We start from the raw sequence: 26878 nt of genomic DNA, 5'->3' as shown, positions 1-26878 counted from the left end.
GCATAGGTCTCTCCAATTTATTCCAGTTTATATAGCAGCCTTCCATGAGTGGACAGTATCAAAAGCTTTGTGAAAATCTAGATTAGAGTCCTGCACAGGTACACTGCATTAGACCTTCTCTGGAAGTAACTGGAACTGCACCCGTACACAGTCATGCAGGCTGTGTTCGGGTGCAGTTCCTGTATTCAGGTGCAGTTTGTATCTGCAACCCTCAAAAATTAAATAAATAAATAGAAATTAAAAAAAAAAAAAAAATTATGTATAAGAAAATTTATATTAAATTTTCTACATCAGTACATATAGTGGCTAGGTTTCAGTTAAAATATATCATTCAATACTATTAATATTTTATTGTTTTGTTTATTATACATAAAAATTACAAATAATGTATAAATAGAAAAAAAAAAGTAAACTAATATTCATACCTCATATTAGTCTTGTATGGGCCCATTGCATTGTTTATAGCCGCGCCTAACTTGCAAACAGCAAAAAAAAAGACATATTAAGAAAATTTTTATTAAATTTTTTACACATTAGTGTAAAAAAATTAAAATTATATTACTATTTTATTGTTTATGTATATAATACATAAAAATAAAAATATATATAAATTTAAAAAAAGAATGAAACATATTCATAATATAATTTGCAAATATTTAGTAAGTTGCTATGCAGAAACAGGACATCAGCACTTTCTGGGTTCAGCTGTACTCTTGAGATAAGAAATCCAGATGCAGAAAACTCTTTTTGCTGACTGCACTGGCACTGTTGGTAGAGATGGCAAGAATTAAATCCAGACAGCAAAAATTATGAAAGTGCAGACAGTTTTGTATGTGTGACGATAATCTACTTTAATTTTGAATTTACCACAATGAATTCAATCCTAAGTTAGTATTTTTTTTATATCTGCAATTTTTTGGGAACTTTTTATGATGTTCTTCTTTCAGTTTTTTGCTGAAAGATTTCATTTTTATTGTTAATTAGATTTCTAATTCTCAAGTCCCGAGTGCAAAGTTCATAATCAGAGCAATATAATATAACAGCATAATAACATTATATTTATACCCCTCAGGTGGAAAAGACCTGAGTTCAAATCCTGTCAATGACAGGATTTGAATTCGGGTCTTTTCCACCTGAGAAGAATTTCTATTTCTAGAGAAAAATTTCTATGCATCCTTTTTCACAACGTGGCTGAGTTAGTCAGTCTCGAGTGAGAATAGCATGGTTTTTAATCCCGGAAACTCAGGATTTTAATCTGGCAAATTAATCACAGGACATGTGCAATTTGCAGCCATATTATAAACAGTGCAGTATGCCCTAAGTTGCTGATGTGCCTAAAACCCTACAACAATCATCTCATAATTAGAGATAATTCAGAAATTGAGAAAGGACATCTATGTGTCTTGTGTTTTTGTCTTCTTTTCACATCCGGCAAAACAATATTGAGGTGAGGGTTAAAGCATAAATTTTAAATCTAGAAAACTAATTATTGCACCTCTTGAAATGTGCACAATTTCTGAAAATATCGGTAGTAGCATTATGTGTAATTAAAACCACAAAAAAAAATACGTCATAATTTAGTAAATAATGTTACTTATAAAAACTAGATCCACACTTGACAGTGAACCGCAAAACTTCTTAAGACCTGACCCACATTGTGGGTGCCCGACCCGATGCAGGCCTCTAGTCTAGATATTAAATGTCAGAATTGTTACCCACATTCAACTGCTTAATGACTACATCAGTGGTTTTCAACTGGGGTGCTGTAACAACATTCCAGGGGTGCCACGTAATTTGGGTTTAAGTTACTTAAACTTATTATTTTTAAAATAATTTATATGCTTATTTCATTATAAAAAGGTGTACGGTATCTTTTTAATTTTGTGGTAATCTATAATTGGTTTACTTAGTACCTCTATATATTTTTAAATATTTTACACACACGCACACACACAGAATCGGATCTAACAGGCAGAAAATTGAGTAGGGGTGCCCCAAAATAAAATGAAAGACTTGGGGTGCTTTGAAAACCACTGGACTACATCATAGTAATTTACCAGACTGGTCAGACATCCCCTCTCCTTAACGAATCCAAGCTGGGATCTGCTCAAAATACCATTGCCATTGTTGTTGAGATGGTCCTGAATCACATTCTCAACTATAGATCTTCTCTATCAAAGTTGTCAAAGTCACAGGCCTGTAGTTACCTACCTCCACCTTTTTGGATTATTGGAGAAACATTAGCACTTCTCCAGTCCAAGGGAATCTGAGTCCAGTGACATTCTCATTAACATTTCCAGCAGTTTGATACACACTCAAAAAGGATAGGTGGAGAGGACCAGGGTATGTCTGCCAGGGACAAAGGTTGATGACGTTGTAGAGCGGATATCATCTTTTAAGGGCACAAAAGGTGATATAGTTGTACACGTTGGCACTAATGATATTAAGAGTAGGAGACTGGCAGAATTACTTAACAAGTACAGGTCACTGTTGAAAAAAAGCCGTGAATTAGGGTTGAATTTGAAAATGTCTGCAATTCTGCCCAGACACGATAGGAGGGAGTATGTGATTGAGAGCCTTGTCGATCAATTCGGCCCTAGAAAGATTGTGCAAGGCTCAAGGGGTAGAATTTTTTTCAGCCTGGTCTGTACTTGTTAACAGGAGAAACTGCTTCTACAGGGAAGCAGTTTCTTACAGGGAACCAGACTTAAATAGAAAGGGTGCAAGAATATTTGCTGATGCTATCGAGGCAGTGTTAGTTGGGTCAGAAAACTGCTAGCTTGGGGGGATACAAAGACTAATAGATTAACAATAGCCACTCGCAGAGGTGAAAGTGATTCTTGCACCGCTTCTATTGGAATGAGCAGCAGCCTGGAAAACAAGATGCAGGATATTTCAGAGACTGCTGGGAGTCATTGCGGTACAAGTAAACACATGGGTTGTGTTAGGGTAGCTAAGAATAGGAACAGGTGCATGTATACTTGCATGTACACCAATGCTAGGAGTTTGGTAAATAAATTTGATGAATTTGAGGTATTGCTCAAAACATCAAAGGCAGATATTGTTGGGATATCAGAGACGTGGTGTCACACAGATATAAGGAATGCAGAACTGGAATTTGGGGAGTATTATATGTACAGAAAGGATACACAGGACAGGAAGGGAGGAGGGTTTATGCTATTAGTTAATGTATTTGGAAAATACATTAACTAATAGCATAAACACCGATATTATATAGCTATTAGTTAAGAAACACATAAAATCCAAGGAAATGAAGCCAGTCGACATCGCTGGACAGGGGAGTGTCGAGTCAGTTTGGTGTGACATAAGCATCGGGAGATCAAAATTGAGAGTAGGACTGTGCTATAGGCCTGATGAGTATAATAAGAAACTGTACAGGGAAATAGAGTGGGCCAGTACATCAGAGAGTCTTATAATGGGGGATTTTAATTTCCCAGATATTGACTGGAATTTGTGGGTTGGTCACTCACACACACTAGCAAGGCTTTTGTGGATTTATTGGATAATTGTTTTCTACATCAGCATGTTCGGGAGGCAACTAGAGGGAGTAATACTCTTGATCTGATTATCAGTAGTGATTCTTCATGCATTAAGAATCTGCAGATAAAGGACCACTAGGTGGCAGTGATCACAGTGTGCTGAAGTGGGATTTACTCAAAAAGGTAACTACCATCAGGGGTAAAGGGAAGGGTTTTTGCTTTCGTAAAGGTGACTACGATGGTCTGAGACAGTATTTAAATTCTATACAGTGGGACAAACTGATGATGTTACTAACAGCAAATTCAAAATGGGAAGCATTCAAAGAACTTATCTTGGAAGCTACTAGGCGTCACATACCAACTAAGAAATATTGTTCAAGGTTTAGGCTTAAATGGATGTCAGATGAACTAATGAGACATATGGCAGAGAAGAAAAATGCATGGGATACATATAAATTAATGGGTGACATGGAAGCCTATGATAGATATAAGCTGGTCTGTAAGCAAGTCACAAAGGAGATTAAGCAGGCAAAGGCAGATTATGAGAAATCCTTGGCAAAGGATGCAGAGAAAAACAGAAAAGAGTTCTTTACCAATGTAAAGTCTAGAAGGAAAGGGATTAATCAGATTGGTCCACTGGATATTGATGGTTCAACAGTTGAGGATCCTGCTCAGGTGGCTAACAAGCTAAAAGAGTATTTTGCATCTACATTCACACATGAGGAGTTATTCAGGAAGGGGAATGCCAGAGGTGAAGTAAACTGTGGCAGTGAGCTAGATGATTTTGTAATAACTGACAGGAAAGTGGAAGAGAAATTGTTGAGGATAAACATAAAAAAGGCACCTGGGGTGGATGGGATCTATCCAGTTATATTAAAGGAGGCAGCAAATGAAGTAAGCAAGCCCTTAGCCATAATTATGAGAGCTTCTTTGGACTCAGGGGAGGTACCCATAGACTGGAGATGTGCAAATGTGACCCCAATTCAAAATGGATTATCAAAGGCTGACACAAGTAATTATCGACCTGTGAGTTTAACTTCTGTTCCAGGAAAATTAATGGAAGCACTGGTTAAAGAAGCACTGCAGGATCATCTAGACAAGACTTCAGTTATAGCTTGGACTCAGCATGGTTTTGTTAAGGGAAAGTCTTGCCTGACCAATTTGATTGGATACTATGATGCAATCTCAAAAGAACTGGATGCAGGGAATAACTTTGATATTATATATTTGGATCTTAGAAAGGCTTTTGATACTGTTGCACATGGAAGACTGCTGCACAAATTGGAGCAGTGTGGCATTGGAAGCAAATTGCTGCTATGGATAAAGGGATGGTTGAGGGGGAGAAGACAGAGAGTGGTAATCAATGGACACTGCTCATCGTGGACTAATGTTATTAGTGGAGTCCCTTAGGGTTCAGTGTTGGGTCCATTATTGATTTCTGTATTTATAAATGATATTGATGATGGTATATCAAGCTTAATCTCCAAGTTTGGAGATGATACAAAGGTTGGCAGGGTTATTAAGGACACTACTGATGCTATGCTGCTGCAACAGGATCTGGAAAGGTTAAGCAGATGGGCTGAGAGGTGGCAAATGAAGTTTAACATTGACAAATGTAAAGTACTACATATGGGGAAACAGCAACCCCAGAGCAACGTATCAACTCTGTGGTACTACACTGACAGTGGTAGAGAATGAAAAGGACCTGGGGGTAATTGTGCAGGCAGATATGAAGTTCTCTGAGCAGTACAGATGGGCTGCAAGAGTAGCTCATGGTGTTTTGTCAATGATATACAGGAATTTTTCTAGCAGGGATAAGGAGGTGATTATTCCCTTGTATAAGGCAATGGTCAGGCCACACCTTGAGTACTGTATACAGGTCTGGAGGCCTCATTTCAAGAAGGATGTAGAGCTGCTGGAACGAGTACAGAGAAGGGCAACAAGATTATTGAATGGAAAGGCTTTAGTTTTGCAAATTACAATGTCTGGAGACTAGGCACTGGCGAGGTGATCTGATAGAGGTGTATAAGGCCTTGAATGGTTTGAGCATGCTCAATGCCGATGGGATTCTTCCTCTTGCTCAGAATAATCACCTGAGAGGTCATAAATTCAGATTGAGGAAAGACAGATGTAGGATAGATGTGTGGAAATTTGCCTTTAGCCAGTGGGTAGTTGGTTGGTGGAACAGACTTCCATCCCTTGTTATGGAAGTTGATAGCCTTAAGAAATTTAAGGCTCAGCTGGACAGGTATTTTGAACGAACGGAGGGGTGAAATGGAAGTGTTTTTTTTTTTTTTTTTTTTTTTCTTTGGCTGATGCTGCATAAGCTTTCTTTCTTGCATCATATGCCTCTACTAATGCTAATGCTAAATGCAGCCTTTAATGTACTCAGATACAGAAATTACACCTGAACATATCTTTCCATCAAGCTTTGCTCTCCTTTCATTAATCTTAATATTCCCTAGAGTTTCAACCTTGCTTTCAACTGTAAATATCGATAAGTATTGTTCAACCCATCTCTACCATTTCTGTTGGGCTTACTATAGATGTTCCACTGCATCCATTTAAGGGACCTATTGAATTTACTGTCTTCTTTCTCATATTCACATATGAGAAGAACTCCTTATCCCTGTTTATAGCTCTTTGCTGGTGCTTTCTCATTATCAGATTTCAATCATCTTACCCCATAAGCGGCTTTGTAAATATCTCTTATAATGCTCATATAAATCGGAATCACATGGTTGGATACTATGATGCAGTAACAAAAGAACTGGACACAAAAAAATAATTTAGACATCATGTACTTTGAGTTAAAAAAAAATAGCTTTTGATACTGTTGTGTATAAAAGACTGCTGTACAAATTGGAGCAGTGTGCCATTAAGGGCAAGTTACTCCTATAAATAAAGGGATAGTTGATTGGGAGAAGACAAGAATTGTTATCGGTGAGCAGGTCTGGTCTGGAGGCCTCATTTTAGGAAGGATGTAGAGCAGTTGAAACAGGTACAGAGAAGAGCAGTGATATTAATGAGATGAACAAAAGGGTGCTAGATGAAGTTGTTTTTTTTTTTGTTTTTTTTTCCTGATCATGCTGTTTTTTTTTTTTTTTTTTTTTTTTTTTTTTTTTTTGGTTAGTTGTTGACGCATCAGCTTCTGTGGCTATAATGCACCTCCCAAAGTTTTTGTATTTTACTGTGATCCAAGCCCGAGGCGGGATTCGAACCCGCGACCTTTGGGTTGCCAGGCAGGCACTTTATCCACCTGGCTAGCCCGGTCGGCCCGATCATGCTGTACAGGCTTGCTTCTTTTATCATTTGCCAGTACTAATGATAATATACTGAAGGAATATTATCATCACTCACCAATAGATGTTTTAATTTTATTTGATATACAAACATAATGAACACTGTCTGTTTAGTGATTAATTATTAGGTAATAAGTACTGCATAATTGCCATATATATTGTGTTTATGATAATGTGATAAAAAATTTATACCTGTCAAGTTTACAAATTCTTTTTTGAATTACATGTATTCCATAATAACAGTTGTGTCTGTAATTGATATTTCTGGGAGCAGTTTGATTGAATTGTGATCTCATCACAGGCTTATGATCACGTAAACTGCATTTTCATTGTGAAGCTTAAATAAACATAAAATAATCTGCTTAGGATTCTAGTTTAATATCACCAGATTTAAAAGAAATAAATAAAAATTACACACCTGCTGAACTGGCAGCGCAACACTCGAGACTGCATAGTATGCACCTGTAGATCAAATGTGACTGCTACATAAATTAGTATTAGTAGTGGCAAATTATGCAAGAAAGCAAGCTTATACAGCATAAGTGAAAAAAAAAAGAACTTCCCATATTACTTGTCCATTTCCTCTTACAGTTTGTCTAGTTCTTGAATTTATTCAGACAATTCACTACTACAATACCAGATGGGAGTTTGATCCAACAATTAACTACCTCTTTGCTGAAGGAAAATTTCTGCATATCTATCCTACAACCAACCTTCCTCAATTTGAATTTATGCATCCTCATGTACGTAGTCTGAGAAGAGAAAGAATTCCATCAGCATTGAGCTTACTCAATCCATTTAGAGCAGGAGTCACCAATCTTTTCATGGTGGTGGGCTACTTTTGATATTAATTAAACAGTCGCAGGCACCATAGAATAATGCATTTATTAAGGGTTTTACATTTAAAGATATAAACTAGAAAATTAATACATACATTACATGCTCTGTCATACATAATGTTTTTTTATGATTTTACTTTTTTAAATACAGTCAGTTCTGCTATAAAGCAGTACATGTGTTCCTAAAAATCTCCATGTTATGGTATTTTGTGCATTAAAAACAATAGGGCTTATTGGAAAAATAGGGATAGCATTGTCATTAGCATTAGTAGAGGCATACAATACAAGAAAGCAAGCTTATACAGTATCAGCCAAAAAAAAAAAAAAAAAATTCCCATTTCACTGATCCATTCATTCCAAATGTTTGTCTAGTTCTACCTTGAATTTATTTAAGCTATCAAGTTCCACAACAACAGATGGAAGTTTGTTCCAGCAATCAACTACCTGCTGGCTAAAGGCCAACTTCCGCACATCCTTCTATAATTGTCTTTCCTCAGTTTGAATCTATGCCCACTCAGGTTTGTAATCTGAGCAAGAGGAAGACTCCCATCAGCATTAAGCCTGCTCAATCCATTCAAGGTCTTGTACACCTCAATCAGATCACCTCGCAGATGCCTAGTCTCCAGAAGCTGCAATTTGCAGAACTTAAGCCTTTCTTCATAAGAGCATCCCTTTGTTCCCTTCACCAGTCTTGTTACCCTTATCTGTACTTGTTCTAGCAACCCTACATCCTTCCTAAAATGAGGCTTCCAGACTTGTATGCAATACTCAAGGTGTGGCCTGACCATTGCCTTATACAAGGGGATAATCACCTCCTTATCCCTGCTTGAAAATTCCTGTATATCATTGACAAGACCCCATGACCTACTCTGGCAGCCTGTCTGCACTGCTCAGAAAACTTCATATCTAATTACCTCAAGGTCTCTTTCATTCTACACTACCCTGAGTGTAACACCACATAGTTGGTACCTTTCTCTGGGGTTACTGCTACCCATATGCAGTATTTGCATTTGTCAATGTTATACTTCAGTTGCCACTTCTCAGCCCATCTACCCAACTTTTCCAGATACAGTTGCAGCAGCATACTGTTATTAACAACCCTGCCAACCTTTGTGTCATCTGCAAACTGACAGGGGCAGAGCACTCAAAAAAAATGTTAGTCTGGTAAATAAAACACTAAAAAAAGTTAGAAACGCAATAAAATTGCTAACACAGGTTTAAACATCTTCAATTTCTAATAAATGTAATATTTATTAATAAATAAATACAGCACTGTAATATATACATACTAATTGATATTTCTGTGTTCACTTACTTTTTTTTTTTTTTTTTTAGGATTGTAAAATTTAAAACAGCAAAAAAAAAAAAAAAAAACAATCAATAACGATGAACACGGGACACACAAATTGCACAAGTGAAATGTGGAGTAAAACATATGAAGCTTAAAAAGTAGGAATGAAGAGAAGATTCTGAAAATTTATTTATTTTTTATATGATTGGAGTTTCATGGAAGGGAAAACACATTTCAACATAAGAACGTAAAAATCCACACAATTCCACACAATATTGGTTTTATCACAAATGCAGTAAGATTGAGTTTACTACCCATTTATAATTAGATTGCACTAACAGAAAAGCTTAATAAACTAGGAACTGCAAATTATTTTTATTGTGTTTTATGGCAGTGATCTCCAAAAATGTGCTCTTCCGCTCACACTATCTCACCTCACGAAATTTCTGTTGGAACAGAAAAATGTGAGCTCCTGAAAACATGAGTCAGCCTACAATATCATCTATTATCTTGTGAATACAGTGATTGACAACAGTGTGTCTCCAACCAATACAACTACAATAAATAGAAAATATAGCTTTCGCACATTTGACGTAGGCGCCTCCGTAGCCAGGTGGGAAGGAGCAGCAGTGCGTAGCACACGCTTCTTGATTAGACCGGGGTTCGAGCCCGTCACCACCAAATACGGAGGATGCGGAAAGGTTAAGGAATGACCACCGCATATCCTGGAGCAATATGGCCTTAGTTGCTAATGCTCCTAAAAACCAAAACAACAACAACAACATTTGACGTTTGACATTTTTTAAGCTTTGTAAAAATTGTATGTATTGTTCAGCTCATTACATTCAGCTTGGTGCAAAGTTTTGCATTCACCTGGTGTTACCCACAGACAAAATTGCGCATGAGCCAACTCAAAAATCACGTTATACTCGCATTGTTCCCTAATATATCAGTCGCATTGGAGCAAATTTACGTGTTACTAATTTGCGATCCATCTTCTCCACTGCTGGCATCATTCCCTCGCTCCTTATATAATTCTCTATAGTAGTCTTCTGCTATTTGAATTATGCCTTCTCTGCTATTTATAAGTATACCATCGCTATTCTTCAGTTTCAGTATCATTTGTCTTTCTGTATTAATGCTCATGGCTGCTGATTTAAGTCCTTTGTTTTCCCTTAATGCTTGTTCTACTTTTCTTGTGTTAAATCTTATGTCCTATCTGAGTCTCTTTCTAATGGCTTTGCATAACTCAGTATACTCAATTTTCTCCTTGTCAGTGTTTATCTTGCTCTTCATTTGTTGCCTTCGGTTCATCATGACAAGTGTTTCTTGACTAATTTTTTCTTTGGATTTCTTTTTCCCTATAGGTTTCTTAGGCTTTATCACTTTCAGAAAATTGTAATATTCCTCGTCGATATCTTTGTCCTGAGCAGTCTCACTTCCAACATTTACCTTGTTCAGGATGGTAACATCATTCACGATATATCTTCTGTTAGTGAGGATGAAGTCGATTTCATTAGTTGTTAATCCATTTGGATTCTTCCATGTCCACTTCCTTTTCACCCTTTTCTTGAAAAAAAGTGTTCATTACTGACAATCCTCATGATTCTGCAAATTCCACAAGTCTTTCACCTCTTTCATTTCTTTCGCCAATTCCAAAATTTCCTATAGTTCCCCTTTCTGCACTGTTTTGTCTTTTTCCAACCTTAGCATTGAAGTCCCCCATAATGATAGTATAGTGGGTTTTCTGCTCATCTAGGAGACTCAATTTCAGTTTACATTTCTTCAGCCTCTTCATCATCATGGCTTGATGTTGGTGCATAAATCATTATAACCTTTAGCTTGTACCTCTTAGAAATCCTGAGTATTAGTCTTGACACCCTTGGTGACGTACTGTTGAATTCCAAAATGTTGTTTTTTTATATCTTTATGGACCAGAAAGCCAACTCCACCTTCGCTCCTCTCACTGTTTCCATTGGTGTACAGCAGATTTCCACTTGATAAATTTATAAGTGATTCATTTCTTTTTCTTCTTCTTGCCTCACATCTATCCTACAACTGTCTTTTCTCAACTTGAATTTATGCCCTCTCAGGTGATTATTCTGAGCAAGAGGAAGAATCCCATGAATGCAACGAACAACTGTATGGAGAAATGGCCAGTAAATCATAATGTCTTACCAAGGGGCTTCACTCCCTGTTCGCTTTGCTTGCCACCTCCCATGCACACTTTTCTACGTAAAAGATGCACCTGTTAAAATGCACTGATCGATATCCAATCAGGAAATCACCTCTGTAATTATTTACCTGTGCATGTGTAGTGACATAATTGTCCCGCCCACTTGTACCATGTAACTCACATCCCTCATCTCCCATTGGCTACCCCACCACTTGGCATTCTCAAGGTGGAATAAATATCACTATGTAATTATTTACCTGCATTTACATAGGTCACTTAGGAAGAGGCCTTTTGCTTCGGGTTCCATAATGCATGAGGAATATTCTTGCATCGAAAGAGCAGGACTAAATTATTTAATTAAAATATTTACAAACTATACAAATATTTAAAATATTTACAAAATACTAAACTATTTACAAATATACAAACTATATATCTATTCTCTTCATCAGCTGACATTACAATGGAACATCAAATGATACTGTGTGTGGTCACATATTACAGAGTGAAGCATGTGCACAAGGTTGGTGAATGTTATGGAGGCAGTTGTCTTTCAATGAAAGACAACAATGTAATTATTTACCTGCACATTTGTAGCGTTGTAATTGTCCCCATCTTCTCCCACTGGCTCAAATAAATATCACTATGAGGAAAACTTTAATGTATAGAGAGAGATAATGGGAAATTAACTACCCAGATATTGACTGGAGCTTGAGTTGGTCACTCGCATGCTAGCATGGCTTTTGTGGATGATTGTTTTCTATAGCAGCATGTTCGAGAGGCAACTAGAGTAATACTCTTTATCTGATTAACCACAGTGATTCTTCATGCATTAAGAATCTGCAGGTAAAGGAACCACTAGGTGGCAGTGATCACAGTGTGCTGATGTGGGATTTACTTGGATTTCAGGAAGGTTTTGATACTGTTGTTCATAAAAGACTGCTGTACAAATTGGAGCAGTGTAGCATCAAGGACAAGTTGCTGCTATCAATAAAAGGATGGTTGAGTGCGAGAAGAGAAAGAATGGTAACCAATGAACACCACTCTTTCTGGACCAAAGTTATTAGTGGTGTCCCCCAAGTTCAGTGTCAGGGTATTGTTTTCTGTATTTATCAATGATATTGATGGAGACATATCAGACTTGCTGACCAAGTTTGCAGATAAGAGAAAGGTTGCATGGTGGTTAATGACAGTATGCTACTTTGTTTGTGGACAATTTACAGTGAAGTTGCAATGTCGATCAATCACGGGCAAGGTGAAACAAGCTTATTATTTTTATTTTGGTTGTCAGGTTGGTGATCAGGAGAAAAGGTGGGCACCGCATATGTGCTGTATAATGTGCTATGTAAATCTGACTGAACGGATGAAGGGGAACAATTCTAAAATGCTTTTTGCTGTTTTGATGATCTGGCGAGAACCAACAAGTCACCTTGAAGATTGTTATTTCTGCCTCACAAATACTAAGGCTTTTTTCAAGGAAAAATAGAGTTAAAATAAACTACCCCAACCTCCTGTCTGCAGTAAGACCAGTGCCACACACACTGGAACTCCCTATTCCTCCACCTAGTTGTGAAGAAATCATTCTTCTGGAATTCTTCTTCCAGAATAATGATTTCTAGAGCCCACACCTGCCCCCTCAACATCTGCCGATCCTAGTTACAATCCTGAAAATGACAAAACCACACACTTAATTGAGCAAAGTGAACTTAATGATTTGGTTATGGATTTAAATCTTTCAAAGCAACAGGCTGAGCTATTAGGATCTAGGTTGCAACAGTGGAATTTGCTGGCAAAAACCACGAGGATTTCTGTGTTAAGTAACCGAAATGAAAAGTTTGAGGGTTATTATTAAATGGAAGGTTCTCTGCAAAAATGTAAACGTATTGAGATGAATTAGGGTTTGAACACAATCCTGAAGAATGGAGATTATTCATCAATTTGTCTAAACACAGTTTAAAACCAGTTTTGCTACACAATGGTAATATCAAATCGTCGGTTCACTGGGACTGACGATTTGATATTACCATTGTGTAGCAAAGGTTTCTTCGATCATAGATTTCTTCCATAGCCACTGAATCGTCAATCGTCGGTTCACTGGGACCGACGATTCAGTGTCTATGGTAGAAACCTATGATAACATGTCATAGCAATTAAATGCCTTAAACTATAAGAAATATCGTTGGAAAATTTGTGGTGATTTAAAAGTAATCACTTTGTTGCTTGGACTACAGGATCGTTTTACTGAGTATTGTTGTTTCCTGTGTTTATGGGATAGTCAAGCAGTAGAACATCATTATATTGTGAAGGAATGGCCCATCAGAAAAGAATACGTTCCTGGGGAAACTCAACATCAAATGCACGCCTTTAGTGAAACCTGAAATGGTGCTTCTCCTGCTCTTCCGCACATTAAATTCCGCACTTTTGCACATTAAAAGTTGGGTCTCATGAAAAATTTTGGAAATGTTCTGGACAAAAATAGTGAAGGTTTCAAGTACTTAAAAAGCCAATTTCCAAAAATTAGTGATGCAAAGTTGAAGAAGGGTGTATTCATAGGCCCACAAATTAGATGGCTTTTAAAGGATGAAATCTTTGAAACTAAACTTTACGCCACTGAATTAGCTGTGTGGAAATCCTTCAGAGCTGTTGTTAGCGGGTTTTTAGGGAATAAAAAAATAGAGAACTGTAGGAGTTGATTGAAGAATCGTTATATAACTATCAAAAGTTAGGATGCCAAATGTTGCTGAAGATACACTTCCGACATTCACACCTGGACTTCTTTCCAGACAACTTGGGATCTGTCAGTGACAAGCAGGAGGAATGATTCCACCAAGATATCCATACTATGGAGCAGTGCTATCAAGGACGATGGGATCCAGCAGTGATGGCTGACTATTGCTGGTTTCTGATAAAGGACAATTCTGCTCATAAGAGGAAAAATAACTAAGTAGTAAGATTTCCTATTTTTGCCTCCCCTTTTGTGGGTTAATTGCTTACTTAAATCCAAATAGAATATAAAGTTTAAATATGTTATTTACTGGTTGTCATTCCTATTTAAAGCAATTAATTTACAAGAAAAGTAGTGAAGTACATTTAGATAAGTAAAAAATTCACAGTTTTTGGAAAAAAGGAGCACGAAGCCATAACATGAAAACCTGATGTGCTACGAACTTTCTACTGTCATTCTCGTTTTTAGCACTTGCGATTTAGTCAGAATCAGTTGATTTCATTCATGTTATCAAAAAAAAAGTTTAAAGTTGTTGGCTAGTGTAATATATGAGTGAGTATCAAAAAGTTCATACTTAAAAATAATAGCCCTAGAAAGGTGAAACTTCACAGGAACTTTAAACCTTTTCTGTGTACTCTCCATGTATAGTAACACATTTCTCCCATTTATGGATCAGTTGTTTAATGCCTTGATCATAGAAGTCTGCACTTTTTGCCTGAAACCACGATTCTTCACTTCATTGATGACTTCCTAAGACGAATCAAAGCGGCGTCCACACATGTCTTTGACGTGTCTTTAGTCTCTGGATCATACTGGTACACCCAGCATTCGTTATTTGTCACCAACCGATCCAAAAGGTTCTCAACATCTGCATTACACAAATCCAATAGTTGGCGAGAACGTTGCATTTGACATTGCTTCTGCAAAGGCATCAGCAATCTTGGAACCCATCATATGGAGACCTTAGCATGTGCAAATGGTAATGTAAAATGCTGTGGGCAGACCCATAACTAATTCCCACTGCATTTGTGATGAAATGAATTGTCACACATCTGTCATTCATCCCACTGCCCAACCTTTGCAACCACTCACTGTCTGTGGATGTTGATGGCCTTCCTTCTCTTGGCTCATCAAAGACACTTTACAACCAAACTGGAACTCCCTTTTTCTCTTTTTTACAGTGTAATAGGATGGACAGTTCTGTCCATACACAGTTTTCATTTCTTTGTCAATTTCCTGATCATTCTTGCTCTGCAAATGCAGGAACTTGATCACTGCTCGATACTCCACTTTGTCAATCATAGTGTCCTTCCTCAGATTCCGGGCTCCACCTCTGGTGTACAATCACTTATGGGAACGAATTTCACATGTTGGTTATTGAATATGTAGACAACTTATATTAAAAATGGAATCTTCCTACTGATGTTTTATCTAGGTCAGGGTACGAAGTTTCTGATACCCCCCCCCCTTATATATAAGTGGACATATTTTTAAGTTGAAAACGGATCATTGCAAGATAGCTTTACAAAAATTTTCTTTCAGCTAGTTGTAATAAACTTTCATCTGGTGCTATGGAAGTGGGTAGTTGGAATAAATTTAAGGAAGGAGTAGACAGATTATTAGAAGGGAGAGGATCAATGAGGTGGGAAGTCTTTTTTTTTTTTTTTGGCTGGTAAACATGCTTCCTTGTTATCATATGTTACCACTATTGCTACTAATACTAACTTGACTAACATCTAATAAAACTGGAAAAAAAAATACTATAATTTTCATTTAATTTATAAATAGAATGGCAATTTTAAAAAATGGGACTCTTTTGGCATCTCATTTCATCTTTTTAAAAGTAATTGGACATCTAACCGAAAAATTAGATGTCTGAATATCCTCTTTTTGTCCTAATTTGATGTTTTATCATTGATTTTTGTCACTCACAGCACTCTTTCCTCTCTCTTTTTTTTTTTTTTTTTTTCTGTAACTTAATTTACTGTAGTGATAACAATGCCACACATGCTATCAAAATCTGTATAAAGTTCTTTGTGCCACCAACCAAATGGGAAAATAAATCTAAAAAAAAAAGTCAGCAGATGAATTTTTTTCACATTACATTTAAATGTTTGGTTTGTGGCACCGATTATTTTATATGCATCTTATTCCTTACCTCATTAAAGGTCTTTTATGGTGATATAAGTGTTTAATTTAGATCAATCAGTTTCAGCTGTTTTCTTTTTTAAAAATTGAAAATATGTCTTCATAACTTGCAGAAATTGACATTTATTATGCAACGTCATTATTTTTTCCTCCCTCTCCTCAACAGAGAAGATGAAAATGGTCGTATTTACTTCTATAACAACCAGACAGGGGAGGCTGTATGGGAACATCCTGCTGATGTACATTACCGTATGCTAGTTCAGTTAGAGAGAGACAAAAAGAAGCACATTAAGAAGACGAGTGTATTTTCCAAAATTTCTGATGAGGATTCAAAGGTAATAAGTATGAAATGCACTCTGTAAACCATTTCACGTGAAATTTGAAAAATATGCAAATTATTTCACTTTTTAGTTTAATAAATCATATCTAATATTAAATGTGTTTTAAAAAAATATCACAAAGGCGTTCAAAATTGATTCTTATAAAGGAACATATGATAACGATGAAAGTATAATGCAATTTCAATTATAAAAATGACCTTTTAAAGAGATAGCTTATTTATATAGCGAAAATTTCAACTTCCAGGGTCTTGGAACGAATTACCAAAAAAACAATGTGTTATTGGGATTAAAATTACGATATTATGGTATTCCTATGGGATACAAAACCTGCTGGCAAAAACTTACATAAAGTCGAATTTCTGTAAATCAAGTATTACGCAAGCTAGGGAGGGCTGTAATCTAATATTAAAAATAGCAAGCGCTTCTTTTTTTCTTTCTTTTTTTTTAACGAACTCAACTCCTTTGAAAAAAAAAAAAAAAAAAGAAAGAAAGAAATACAGACAAAGAGAGATGAGTTACTTAAAAAGAAATGCTTTCTATTTTTAAATATTAGTAAGAAGCAGTAACTAGTAGCCATTGGACTGCTAGTTACTTCATGTGATTAATGTTACTTGGGCTGCTAGTTATTAATGTTAAAAAATCATATAAATTATGTTACCAGTTATGTGTTGTAGTCTGTCTTCCTTGTCATAAGAGATTTCTAATGTACTATGCTTGGGTTGAAGGTGGAGAAGATGAAAGAAGATACTTGTTGACATTAGACTTGAATTTCTCTAAATTTTAAATTTCAGAAAATATGTATGAAGAGAGGTTGTTCCGGAAAATGCATTAGGATTAATAAAGGCGAACTGATGGAAGGAAATCAGACTTATTTAGCAATTAAAAAAGGAAAAGAAAATATTGCCTGAATCCATTCAAATGTCTGTCCAACGCTTTCTTAAATATCTATGAACATTCTACTTCTGTATAAGATTAGTGGTAATTTATTCCAGCAGTTATTGACCCCTAGGAAACAGAAAATTTTCTTTTATCCAGCCTTACAGCTCTCCTTCCTTAATCTAATTGTATATCATCTAGTTTATGCTACCTACAAAAGAAAAGTGATATCTCCATTATTTAATTTTCCAAAGCCTTTTCAAGTCCCAAATACCCCTCAGTCATTAGCTCCCTGCTGATGACTGAGGGGTATTTGGGACTTCTCTTCTCTTTTGTTATACCTCTTCAGGAAATCATCCACATTCTTCTTGATATGGGGATTCCAAATTTCTGTACAATATTACTCAAGATATGACCTAAACAAAATGGAATAATTACTTATTATTATTAGTATTGGAAAAATGATGCAAAGAGACAGAGCTTATACAGCACCTACAAAAAAAAAAAAAAAAACACCTCTTTTAGTATTACTAATCCTGTTACTCATCTGTGAACACATTGCAAGAGATCTCTGTCCTTCCTAAAATGAGGTTTCCACACTGTATGCAGTGTGCAGATGTGGCCTAACCATTGTCTTATGCCATTCTTTCAGTCCATAACATACTGCTTCCATGATTTTTGCCATATCTACAAATCTTTTTTTTTTTTTTTTTTTATGAAAATCCCAAGCACAAGAGGTATTAGAACCTATAGTACTTAGTACTATGCTTGAGTTGAAGGCTTAGAAGATGAAAGAAGATACTTGTTGACATTAGACTTGAATTTCTCTAGATTGTAATTTTCAGAAAATATGTATGAAGAGAGGTTGTTCCGGAAAATGGAAGTTGAACAGTAAAAGGATGCAGACTGGTTTTGAGGGCGGGAGGATTATAGAAGCAAATTCAGAAGAACAGTGGCCATGGAAGTATCTATAGAAAAGGCATGCAGCCGAAACAGAACATCTATGAGACAGAGTGCAGCGACTTAGTTAGAGATGAGTCATTAATTAACCTAACTGCCCTCTTTTTAATGGAATCTAGAAGCCTGAGAGAGGTTTTTTTGGAACAGTATTCCATGTTTTATGCCGAGGAAGCAATATTTGCAATGTGCCAATGCTTATGGAGAGAGAGAGAGAGAGAGAGATTAGAAGTCAGGGTAATTCCTAATAGAGATATGTGATCTTTTCTAGAAATCTGAGTGTCATTGAAGATAAGCATAGCAGAAAAAGAATCCTCTTTGTGAAATGTAAGATAGGACTGAGTTTTAAAAGGATTGAAATTAACTAAGTTATCTTTGCCTCACGGAAAATTACCTAGAGATCAGCATTAAGGAATTGATAATGGACATTCGAGAAGTTGAAGCTGCAAGGTTTCTCAAACTGGAAGGTACAATGTGGTGTGCTATCATCAGCAAAATTATGGATAGTATTTCTAGTCAGTGTAAGAAGATCATCAATATATTCAAGGGGAAAAGAGTGGGAGAAAGAACTAAACCTTGGGGTACCCCTGCATTAGTGGAGAAGTTAGAAGAAAGAGGGCTGTCTACCATCACTCACAGCAAGCAGTCAGAGAAAAAAACTGGATATCCAATTACAAAAAACAGTTGGCAGACCATAAGATGGAAGCTTATTTAGAAGACTTTTATGCCAAACATGATCAAAAGCCTTTGAAATGTCAAGATCAAATGCTTGAATTTCACCAAACTTTTCTTTTGGGTAACGTAAGCCAGATAGGTAACGTAAGCCAGAATATCACCAGTGGATTGAAACTAATGGAATCCATTCTGGCAATCATTGATCAGATGGAAGGTTTTCAGATAGCTTGAGTTAATGGTTAATAGATTTCTCCATTATTTTAGAAAGAGCAATGGGACAATAATTAATTAGATAGGAAGGATTTGTCACCCTTTTTAGGAAATGGCTGGATATCAGCAAATTTCCACACAGAAGGGAACACACCTGTGGAAGAGAAAGTGAAAAAAGGGTGACGCAGTACAGGATTAAGCTCAGGAGCACAGGTTTTGAGAATAAGTGGAGAAATATCATCAGGATCTGGTACATTTTGGCATCAAGACTGGTAAAAATTCTTGACATCCTTTTGATTCAAGACCACAGGAGGCATTGAATGGAGTGTACTGGGAATGGTAGGAAGTGGTTCACTAAGGTCATTAGTACATGAGCTAGAAGTAAAATAGAATGATAGCAGGTTAGCTCTATCTTTAGCTGAAGTTGTAATGGTACCATCTGGTTTTGAGAGAGGTGGGAATAGAGATGGGCAAAAGTTGTGGCCAGTAACTTTGGCAAGAGACCAGAATGCTCAACAACCATTTGGACAAGAAGCAAGTTTTCTATTTTGGCCTGTTCAAAATCTAGTTTGGACAAATTAACAACTGCTTTACAATTGTTGCAAGCTTTGGTGTAAGCAGAAAATGAACTTGGAGATTTGGATACAAGCCAATTGCGATATGCAAAGTTCTTATCTTTAACAGCCTTAGCACATTTATTGGATATAAATATTTAAATATTTTTCTTTAAATGGACTCACTTTAATACATGAAAATGAAAGATGAATAAATAGAATTGTTAAATTTTAAAAAAAAATTAAAATTAAAAAATAAATATTGAAATAAAAGTAATAATAAATCTAGTCAGTTTAGAAAAAATGTATAACTGAAAATAAGTTCCTCAGTGAAAAGAAGGGAACTGTTTATGATTATTCAGTAATAAAGGGATATTCGTCTCAGTGTTGCTTAGTTTAAAATGAAGATGAATTATGTGTCAACAAGACAATTCCTTTTTTTTTTTCTCTATATATTTTAGTTTTTTTTTTGTGATCTTAAATGTATTGATCCTTTAACATGTTCTTTTATACACTCACTGTCCTTTAAAATAGTATTCATTATTGAAACAGTGTGACCTAATTCCTGTGCAATAGATGACAAACTTTGCCCTGCTTCGTACTTCTTAATCATTTTCACCTTCATTTCTAAATCAATTTTGTTTCGTTTCCTAGCACTGCCAGCACTTGCAGTTTCCATTGGTCACTTTCCCTTCATCACTGTAATAAGTAAATAGGAATGAAGAGAAGATTCTGAAAATTTATTTAAGTTTTTTATATGATTGAAGATTTCAATGAAGGGGAAACAATTTCACCATAATATAACATAAAAACCCACAGAATTTCAGCTATCGGTAATATCGCAAATGCAATAATAATATCGAGTTTACTACCCATTTATAATAGATTGCTCTAACAGAAAAGCCCAATAAACTGGAAACTGCAAATTGTTTTATGGTCATTGCCACAAGAAATGTATCACATTTTTTGTGGAAATACTTTAGAAAAATACCACAAAGGCATTCAAAATTGATTCTTATAATGGAACATATGATAACAATGAAAATGTAGTAAATTTGCCAGCCGGAGTGTATAGCCCTTCATCTTAGCCAATGGCAGCATTAATTAATTTTGTGTTGATCTTTTGTGTTGGCCACGTGTTTTGTTTTTTTATCCTTTAGTTAAAAGTGATTTTTGTGTTAATCTTATTTGACATAAACTTATATAAAACTAATACAATTTCCATTATAAAAATTACCTTTCAGAGCAAAAATATAGCAAAAATTTCAGCTTCCAAGGTCTTGGAATGAATTACCAAAAAAAAAAAAAAAAAAAACCGATATTTTCACAATACCTCCATTTATTCTTACGGGATGCAAAATAAGTTTCCATATTTGTTTCAGTTTGCACCAGCCAGCAAAAACTTATGTAAAGTCGAATTTACCTAAGTAAAGTGATGCATAAGTCGGGGAGTGCTGTGTTCAAGTATGGAGACTTCAGCTAAAACAAAAAGGCATAAAGCTTCTTGAAAAGGTTCAAAAATGGGTGAATTGCCAGGTGATACCAGCAAAAGGATGTTCATATGAGGAAAGACTTCGAATATGTAGAAACTAGGCACCTTAGAGGAGACTTAATTGAGGAGTTTAAGGCAAGGCCCCTAGAGGCTTGGCGCACTATGGCCATAGTTGCCGATGCGCCCAATAAATTCCGAAACAAACAAACAAACAAACAGCCCCTAGAGGCAAAAGTAAAATGAATGAGGATGAACGGTTATAAATGATTCTAGACAGTTATAAATGATTATAAATGATTCTAGACAGTTATAAATGATTATAAATGATTCTAGACAGTTATAAATGATTATAAATGATTCTAGACAGTTATAAATGATTATAAATGATTCTAGAATTAGGGGCCATAATTTCAAGTTACAGGGGAAGATGTTTAGACTGGATTTGCAGGAAATGTTATTTTAGCCAGCGAGTTATAAATTACTGGAATAAGTTACCTACATGCATGGTTGAGGCTGACAGTTTGGAGAAATTCAAAGGTCAGCTGGATAATTACCTACAGGAGGAGGGAAATGCATAGGTTGTCTTTTCCCTTTTCTTTTATTATTTATTAAGTATTTATTTTTTATTTTATTTTACTCTCTCTTCTTTTTTTTTTTGGCTGGTACAGTATAAGTCTTAGACTTCCTTGTACCATATGGCCATTAATAATATTAATACAAACTTGTCCTGTGACGATAAATTTAGGTTGTGCAAATGAAAAAATATATCTGCAAGACATGCTAATCTGCAAAGCCAGTCCCAATTATGCATACAATCTTGCATGAAGAGTAAAGGTTTCATCCAAAAGGACTTGAAGTTCTTTTCAAAGCCAAATTAGGCAAGTGATGAATTTTCCATGCACAGGCAAATGATATTCATCATGAAACAATAGTTGTTTGTAGTCACTGCCCATCCCTTCACAAGGTTGAGAAAAAAAGTCAAGAATTCAGTAGACTGTTCTTAACATAATTGACAGTTTTAGCAGCTTCATTAATTATTTCTTTTTAAATCTTCATGCATATATTCATGCATATCTCAGATGGTGAGGGCTTCCTTCACCATCCAAGATATAGTCACGAAGTCCGTGGAGTCCGTGTATATACAACAGTGAGTAGATTTTTGCTTTCAGGGCAACAGTTTGAATATGTGGAACAAGTCCTCCTACTGGACCAACCATGGCTTTAACACACCATCCATACTTATCCCAGTACATTATTTCCAGTGGATGTTATTATGTTTCATGAAACCACAGTAAGTTTAAAAATCTGTTCTCCAGTTATATGACTTGGCTAAGGTCTAAAGTTGGCTGAACAAAATGTGTTCATGGACTTCTTTATTCAACTCATTTCATAGACTTCTTTATTCAACACTTCCTAGTTCATTTCACAAATATACGTGGTCTCAATTCTAATCTCCACGATGTCCATTTCCACTTGCAGTCTGCCAAACCCCATGTACTTTTTCTGACAGAATCTCAGTTATTAGTTGATTCAACTACTGCTCATTTCAGTTGCCCAAACTATTCGCTTTATGATTCCTTTTTCCTCAAAGGTAGTACTTATGCATATGTCAGTTCCGAAATTCCCTGTCAGAGACTTAGTAATTTGGAATCTCCTCTTTTCGATCTTTTCTGGCTTAAAATCTCTCTACCTCATTGTGTCAAATTCATCTGTTGTCTCTACCGTACTCCCAACTCCGCTAATCACTTGGAGCTCTTTGACTTCCTCTCTTTGCAACTTGACTTTCTCCAGTCCAACTTTCCTAACAGTGAGGTAATTTTCCTTGGTGATTTTAATGTTCACCTCCAGTGGCTTCCGTTTTTCTAGTCACAACGACCCAGCTAGTCGAGATGCTGAGGCTTTTGCAATTACTAATGACCTTGAACAGGTTGTAAATTTACCTACAAGAATACCAGATAGTCCTAATCATACAGCTAACAGGTTTTTTCTCACAAACAACCCTTCTAAGTACACTGTCGAAATGAGTGGTCCTTTAGGCACCTCAGATCACAACTTGGTGATTGTCTCTTCTCCAGTGGAGCATTTATCTCATGGCTATTCCCAACCTCTTATTGTTTGGCATTACAAGAATGCAAAATGGGATAACCTGAGAGATTTCTTTTTCTTGGTCGGACTACTGTTTCAAAACTTCTGATGTCAATGTTTGCTCAGATCGTGTCAGTGAAATTATTCTTGTGGGAATGGAATTTTTTATCTCACACTCCACTTTAAAATCTCGTCCTTTATTTAAACCTTGGTTTTCCAATAAATGTGCTAAGGCTGTTCAAGAGAAGAATGTTGCATATCGTAATTGGCTTGTTTTCAATTCTTCAGTTTCATTTTCTGCCTGCACCAAAGATCGCAACAATTGTAAAGCAGGTATTAATCAGTCCAAACTAGAGTTTGAACAGGCTAAGAGTAGAAAACTTGCTTCTTGCCTTAATGGTAGCTGAGCATTCTGGTCTCTTGCCAAAGCTATTGGCCACAACTTTTGCCCACCTCTGTCAAAACCAGATGGTTCTGTTATAACTTCAGCCAAGGATAAAGCTGACCTGCTAGCATCCCATTTTACTTCCAACTCATGTATTAATGATCTTGGTAAAACACCTTCCACCATTCCCAACCCGCTCCATTCAATGCCTCCTGTGGTCTTCCGTCAAAAGGATGTCAGACGGATTTTGACAAATCTTGATGCTAAGAAAGCTCCAGGTCCTGAGGTATTTCTCTACTTGTTCTCCTGAACTTACTCCTGTTCTTTGCTGCTTTTTTCACTTTCTTATTCCAAAGGTATTTTTCCTTCTGTTTGGAAATTTGCTCATATCCAGCCAGTTCCTAAAAAGGATGACAAATCCCTCCCATTCAATTATCATCACATTGCAGTTACTTCTACTCTTTCTAAAGTAATGGAGAAATCAATTAACCGCCAACTCTTAAACTACCTAGAAACCTTCTGTCTGATCAACGATCGCCAGTATGGATTCCGTCAGTGTCGATCCACTGGTGATATTCTGGCTTATATTACCCATTTATGGACTAATTCAATGGAAAAGTTCAGTGAAACACAAGCAGTTGCTCTTGACATCTCAAAGGCTTTCGATTGTGTTTATCATAAAGGTCTTCTAAACAAGCTTCCATCTTATGGTTTTCCAAATCAGAGGTTTCTCTCTGATCGCTCACTGAGGTTGACGGGCCTTCCATTAACTGGAAATCCTATCCATAGTTTTGCCGATGATAGCACATTGCATTCCACTTTCCATTTTGACAAAACCTTGCCCTGCTTGATCACCTTCTCAGATATCCACTACCAATTCCTTAAATGCCGATCTCCAGATAATTCTCCAGTGGGGCAAAGACAACTTAGTTGATTTCAATCCTTCTAAAACTCAGTCTTGTCATATCTCACAAAAAGAATTCTTCTGCTCCTATGCTTATCTTTGATGACACTGATTTCTAGGCCAATTGATATCTCTTTTGGGGATTAACCTGACTTCTAATCTCTCTTGGCACAAGCACATTACAAGTATTGCTTCCTCTGCATCTAAAAAACTTGGTTTTCTCTTTTGCTTTCGGCGTTACTTTTCTTCCGAACTGTTCAATCTTTCACAAATCTGCCCTACCATGGAATATTGTTCCCACAACTGGGGTAGTACCCCCAAAACTTCTCTCAGGCTTCTAGATTCCATTCAGAAGAGGGCAGTTAGGTTAATTAATGACTCCTCTCTAACAGAGTCTCTCCACTCACTGTCTGATAGACGTACTGTTTTTGCTGTATGCTTTTTCTACAGATACTTGCATGGATACTGTTCTTCTGAATTGGCTTCTATAATTCCTGCTCTCTCTCTTTCAGAACAGTCCGAACACTTGCCGCCACCAGCCAACATCCATTTTCTGTCCAACTTCAAACTCACAAAACCAACTTTTCATCTTCCTTGTTTATTCACTCAACTGCCATTTTCTGGAACAACCTTCCTTCATACGTATTTCCTGAAAATTACAGTCTACAGAAGTTAAATCTAATGTCAACAGATATCTTCTTTCATCTTCTCAACCTCCAACCCAAGCATAGTACTAAGTACTATAGGTTCTAATACCTCTCATGTTGAAGTTTTCATAAAAAAAAACTTGTATCTTATGAACACTTAAAGATTAGCTGAGTTCACAATGTGGATGGAGTCATCGGTTTGCAGTAAATAGTATCGACTTTGTCATACTTGGAATAATAATTGCTGCCGTATGCTTTCAGCCATATCTGTAATTGTGTTATTTGACAGAGGCACCTTATTGCATTTTGCTTGCATTGTCTCCCACCATTTTTCTGGCAGCATGTTTGATTAGTGTTTAGCCAGTTATTTCAGCAGTTCCAGCCTTTGGAAAATATGACACTATAAAAGAGGCTTCCATGGCTTTTGCATTTTCATCCCCTGTCACACTAAACTTCAGTGTGACAGGGGTTAAAAATTATTGGAAATCTAAATTTCAAATAATTTGCATTATATTTTTGTTTTCTTTACAGCTGGTACTTTTACAACACTAACAGATGGTTCGAGCAATTAATTAATTTGGTATAATACCTATCTGAAGAGATATGACTGATTTCAGTCATATATACTAGTACTACCATTTCCATCACAGTTTTCTCCTTTACACTTTGAAAATCCCCTTTTAACTGCTGATCCATGATGGGTTCAACATGTGGTGGGATGGGGGACAGAGCACAGGTATTCCTCGAGTGGCATGGTGCATTGGTAAACTGTTGTTTGAGGATAATAAAGCACTCAAACTTATGTTGGTATAATTATGTTTATTTCTGAATTGGAAATATGTACATAATGTACATAAAATCTTGCCACTTCTTCAGTGACTGCAAAGAGTATAACTAAGGAATTATTATTATTATGGAATTTTAAATTAAATTTTTTTAGTAGAATTAAAAGTTTTAGTAAATCAAACTTGATCTAATTCGAAGAATTTGTTTTAAAGTTAATTTTATATAAGTAAATAACAATATGTAAACACTTAAAAACTGTCTTTGCAGTATCACTCACAAAAAGGTTACTTCAGTCACAAGAACTTGTTGACCAGTTCTTGTAATTGATAATTTATATATATGGTATTTATATGTAAGGGGCTTAGAGGGGAACAGGTATCCTGTGTGTTATCAGACACTCAGTCTAAAACACTGATGGATCCAATATCTTTCTATTACAGAAGATTTAGGAGAAGTCCAGTTGGCCTGCTCCCTAAACTCTACTCATGCACACCTTCTCGATGGTAAGCCCTGTTGTGTCACTTAGGTGGCAACGAACGTGTAGAGTGGTTCTCTTCAAGACGCCGGGTCAGTGTAAAGAGGAAAAGACCAAACCCTCCAGCATATGACAGCACAACAAAACAAATGGCCCTCAGTCCCCAGCAGCTTTCACTCCCCCCCCCTCTTACAGCAGCGAGAGGATCAGAGTGGAAGCAGAGGGTGCTAAGAATCTCTGGGTACGACTAGGCTGCCATGCACGGAAACTGAACTTGGCCTGTTACAACGTAAGATCACTCATCGGTGAAGACAGGATATTAGAGCTGGAAAAGGAATTAGAAAATGTGAATTGGAATATCATTGGTTTGGCTGAAACAAGAAGAAGAAATGAATCACTTATAAGTTTATCAAGTGGAAATCTGCTGTACACCAATGGAAACAGTGAAAGGAGTGAAGGTGGAGTTGGGTTTCTGGTCCATAAAGATTTAAAAAACAACATTTTTGAATT

The 26878-nt window shown here is 36.3% G+C and overlaps 1 protein-coding gene across 1 annotated transcript in view; it reads left to right on the top strand.

Moving 5' to 3' along the window:
- The window catches only part of LOC150080276 (centrosomal protein of 164 kDa-like), a 92286-nt gene that overhangs the window by 14378 nt on the left and 51030 nt on the right, over nt 1-26878 (top strand). The window contains exon 3 of the mRNA XM_090381556.1: nt 16148-16316. Coding sequence (XP_090237682.1) covers nt 16148-16316 — 169 coding nt within the window. The remainder of the gene's footprint in view (nt 1-16147; nt 16317-26878) is intronic.

This window comes from Mastigoproctus giganteus, chromosome 9 (assembly GCF_048544385.1).
Source record: "Mastigoproctus giganteus isolate SK-2022 chromosome 9, ASM4854438v1, whole genome shotgun sequence".
Classification (NCBI taxonomy): Eukaryota; Metazoa; Arthropoda; class Arachnida; order Uropygi; family Thelyphonidae; genus Mastigoproctus; species Mastigoproctus giganteus.
This window is presented reverse-complemented; position numbering and strand designations above follow the sequence as displayed.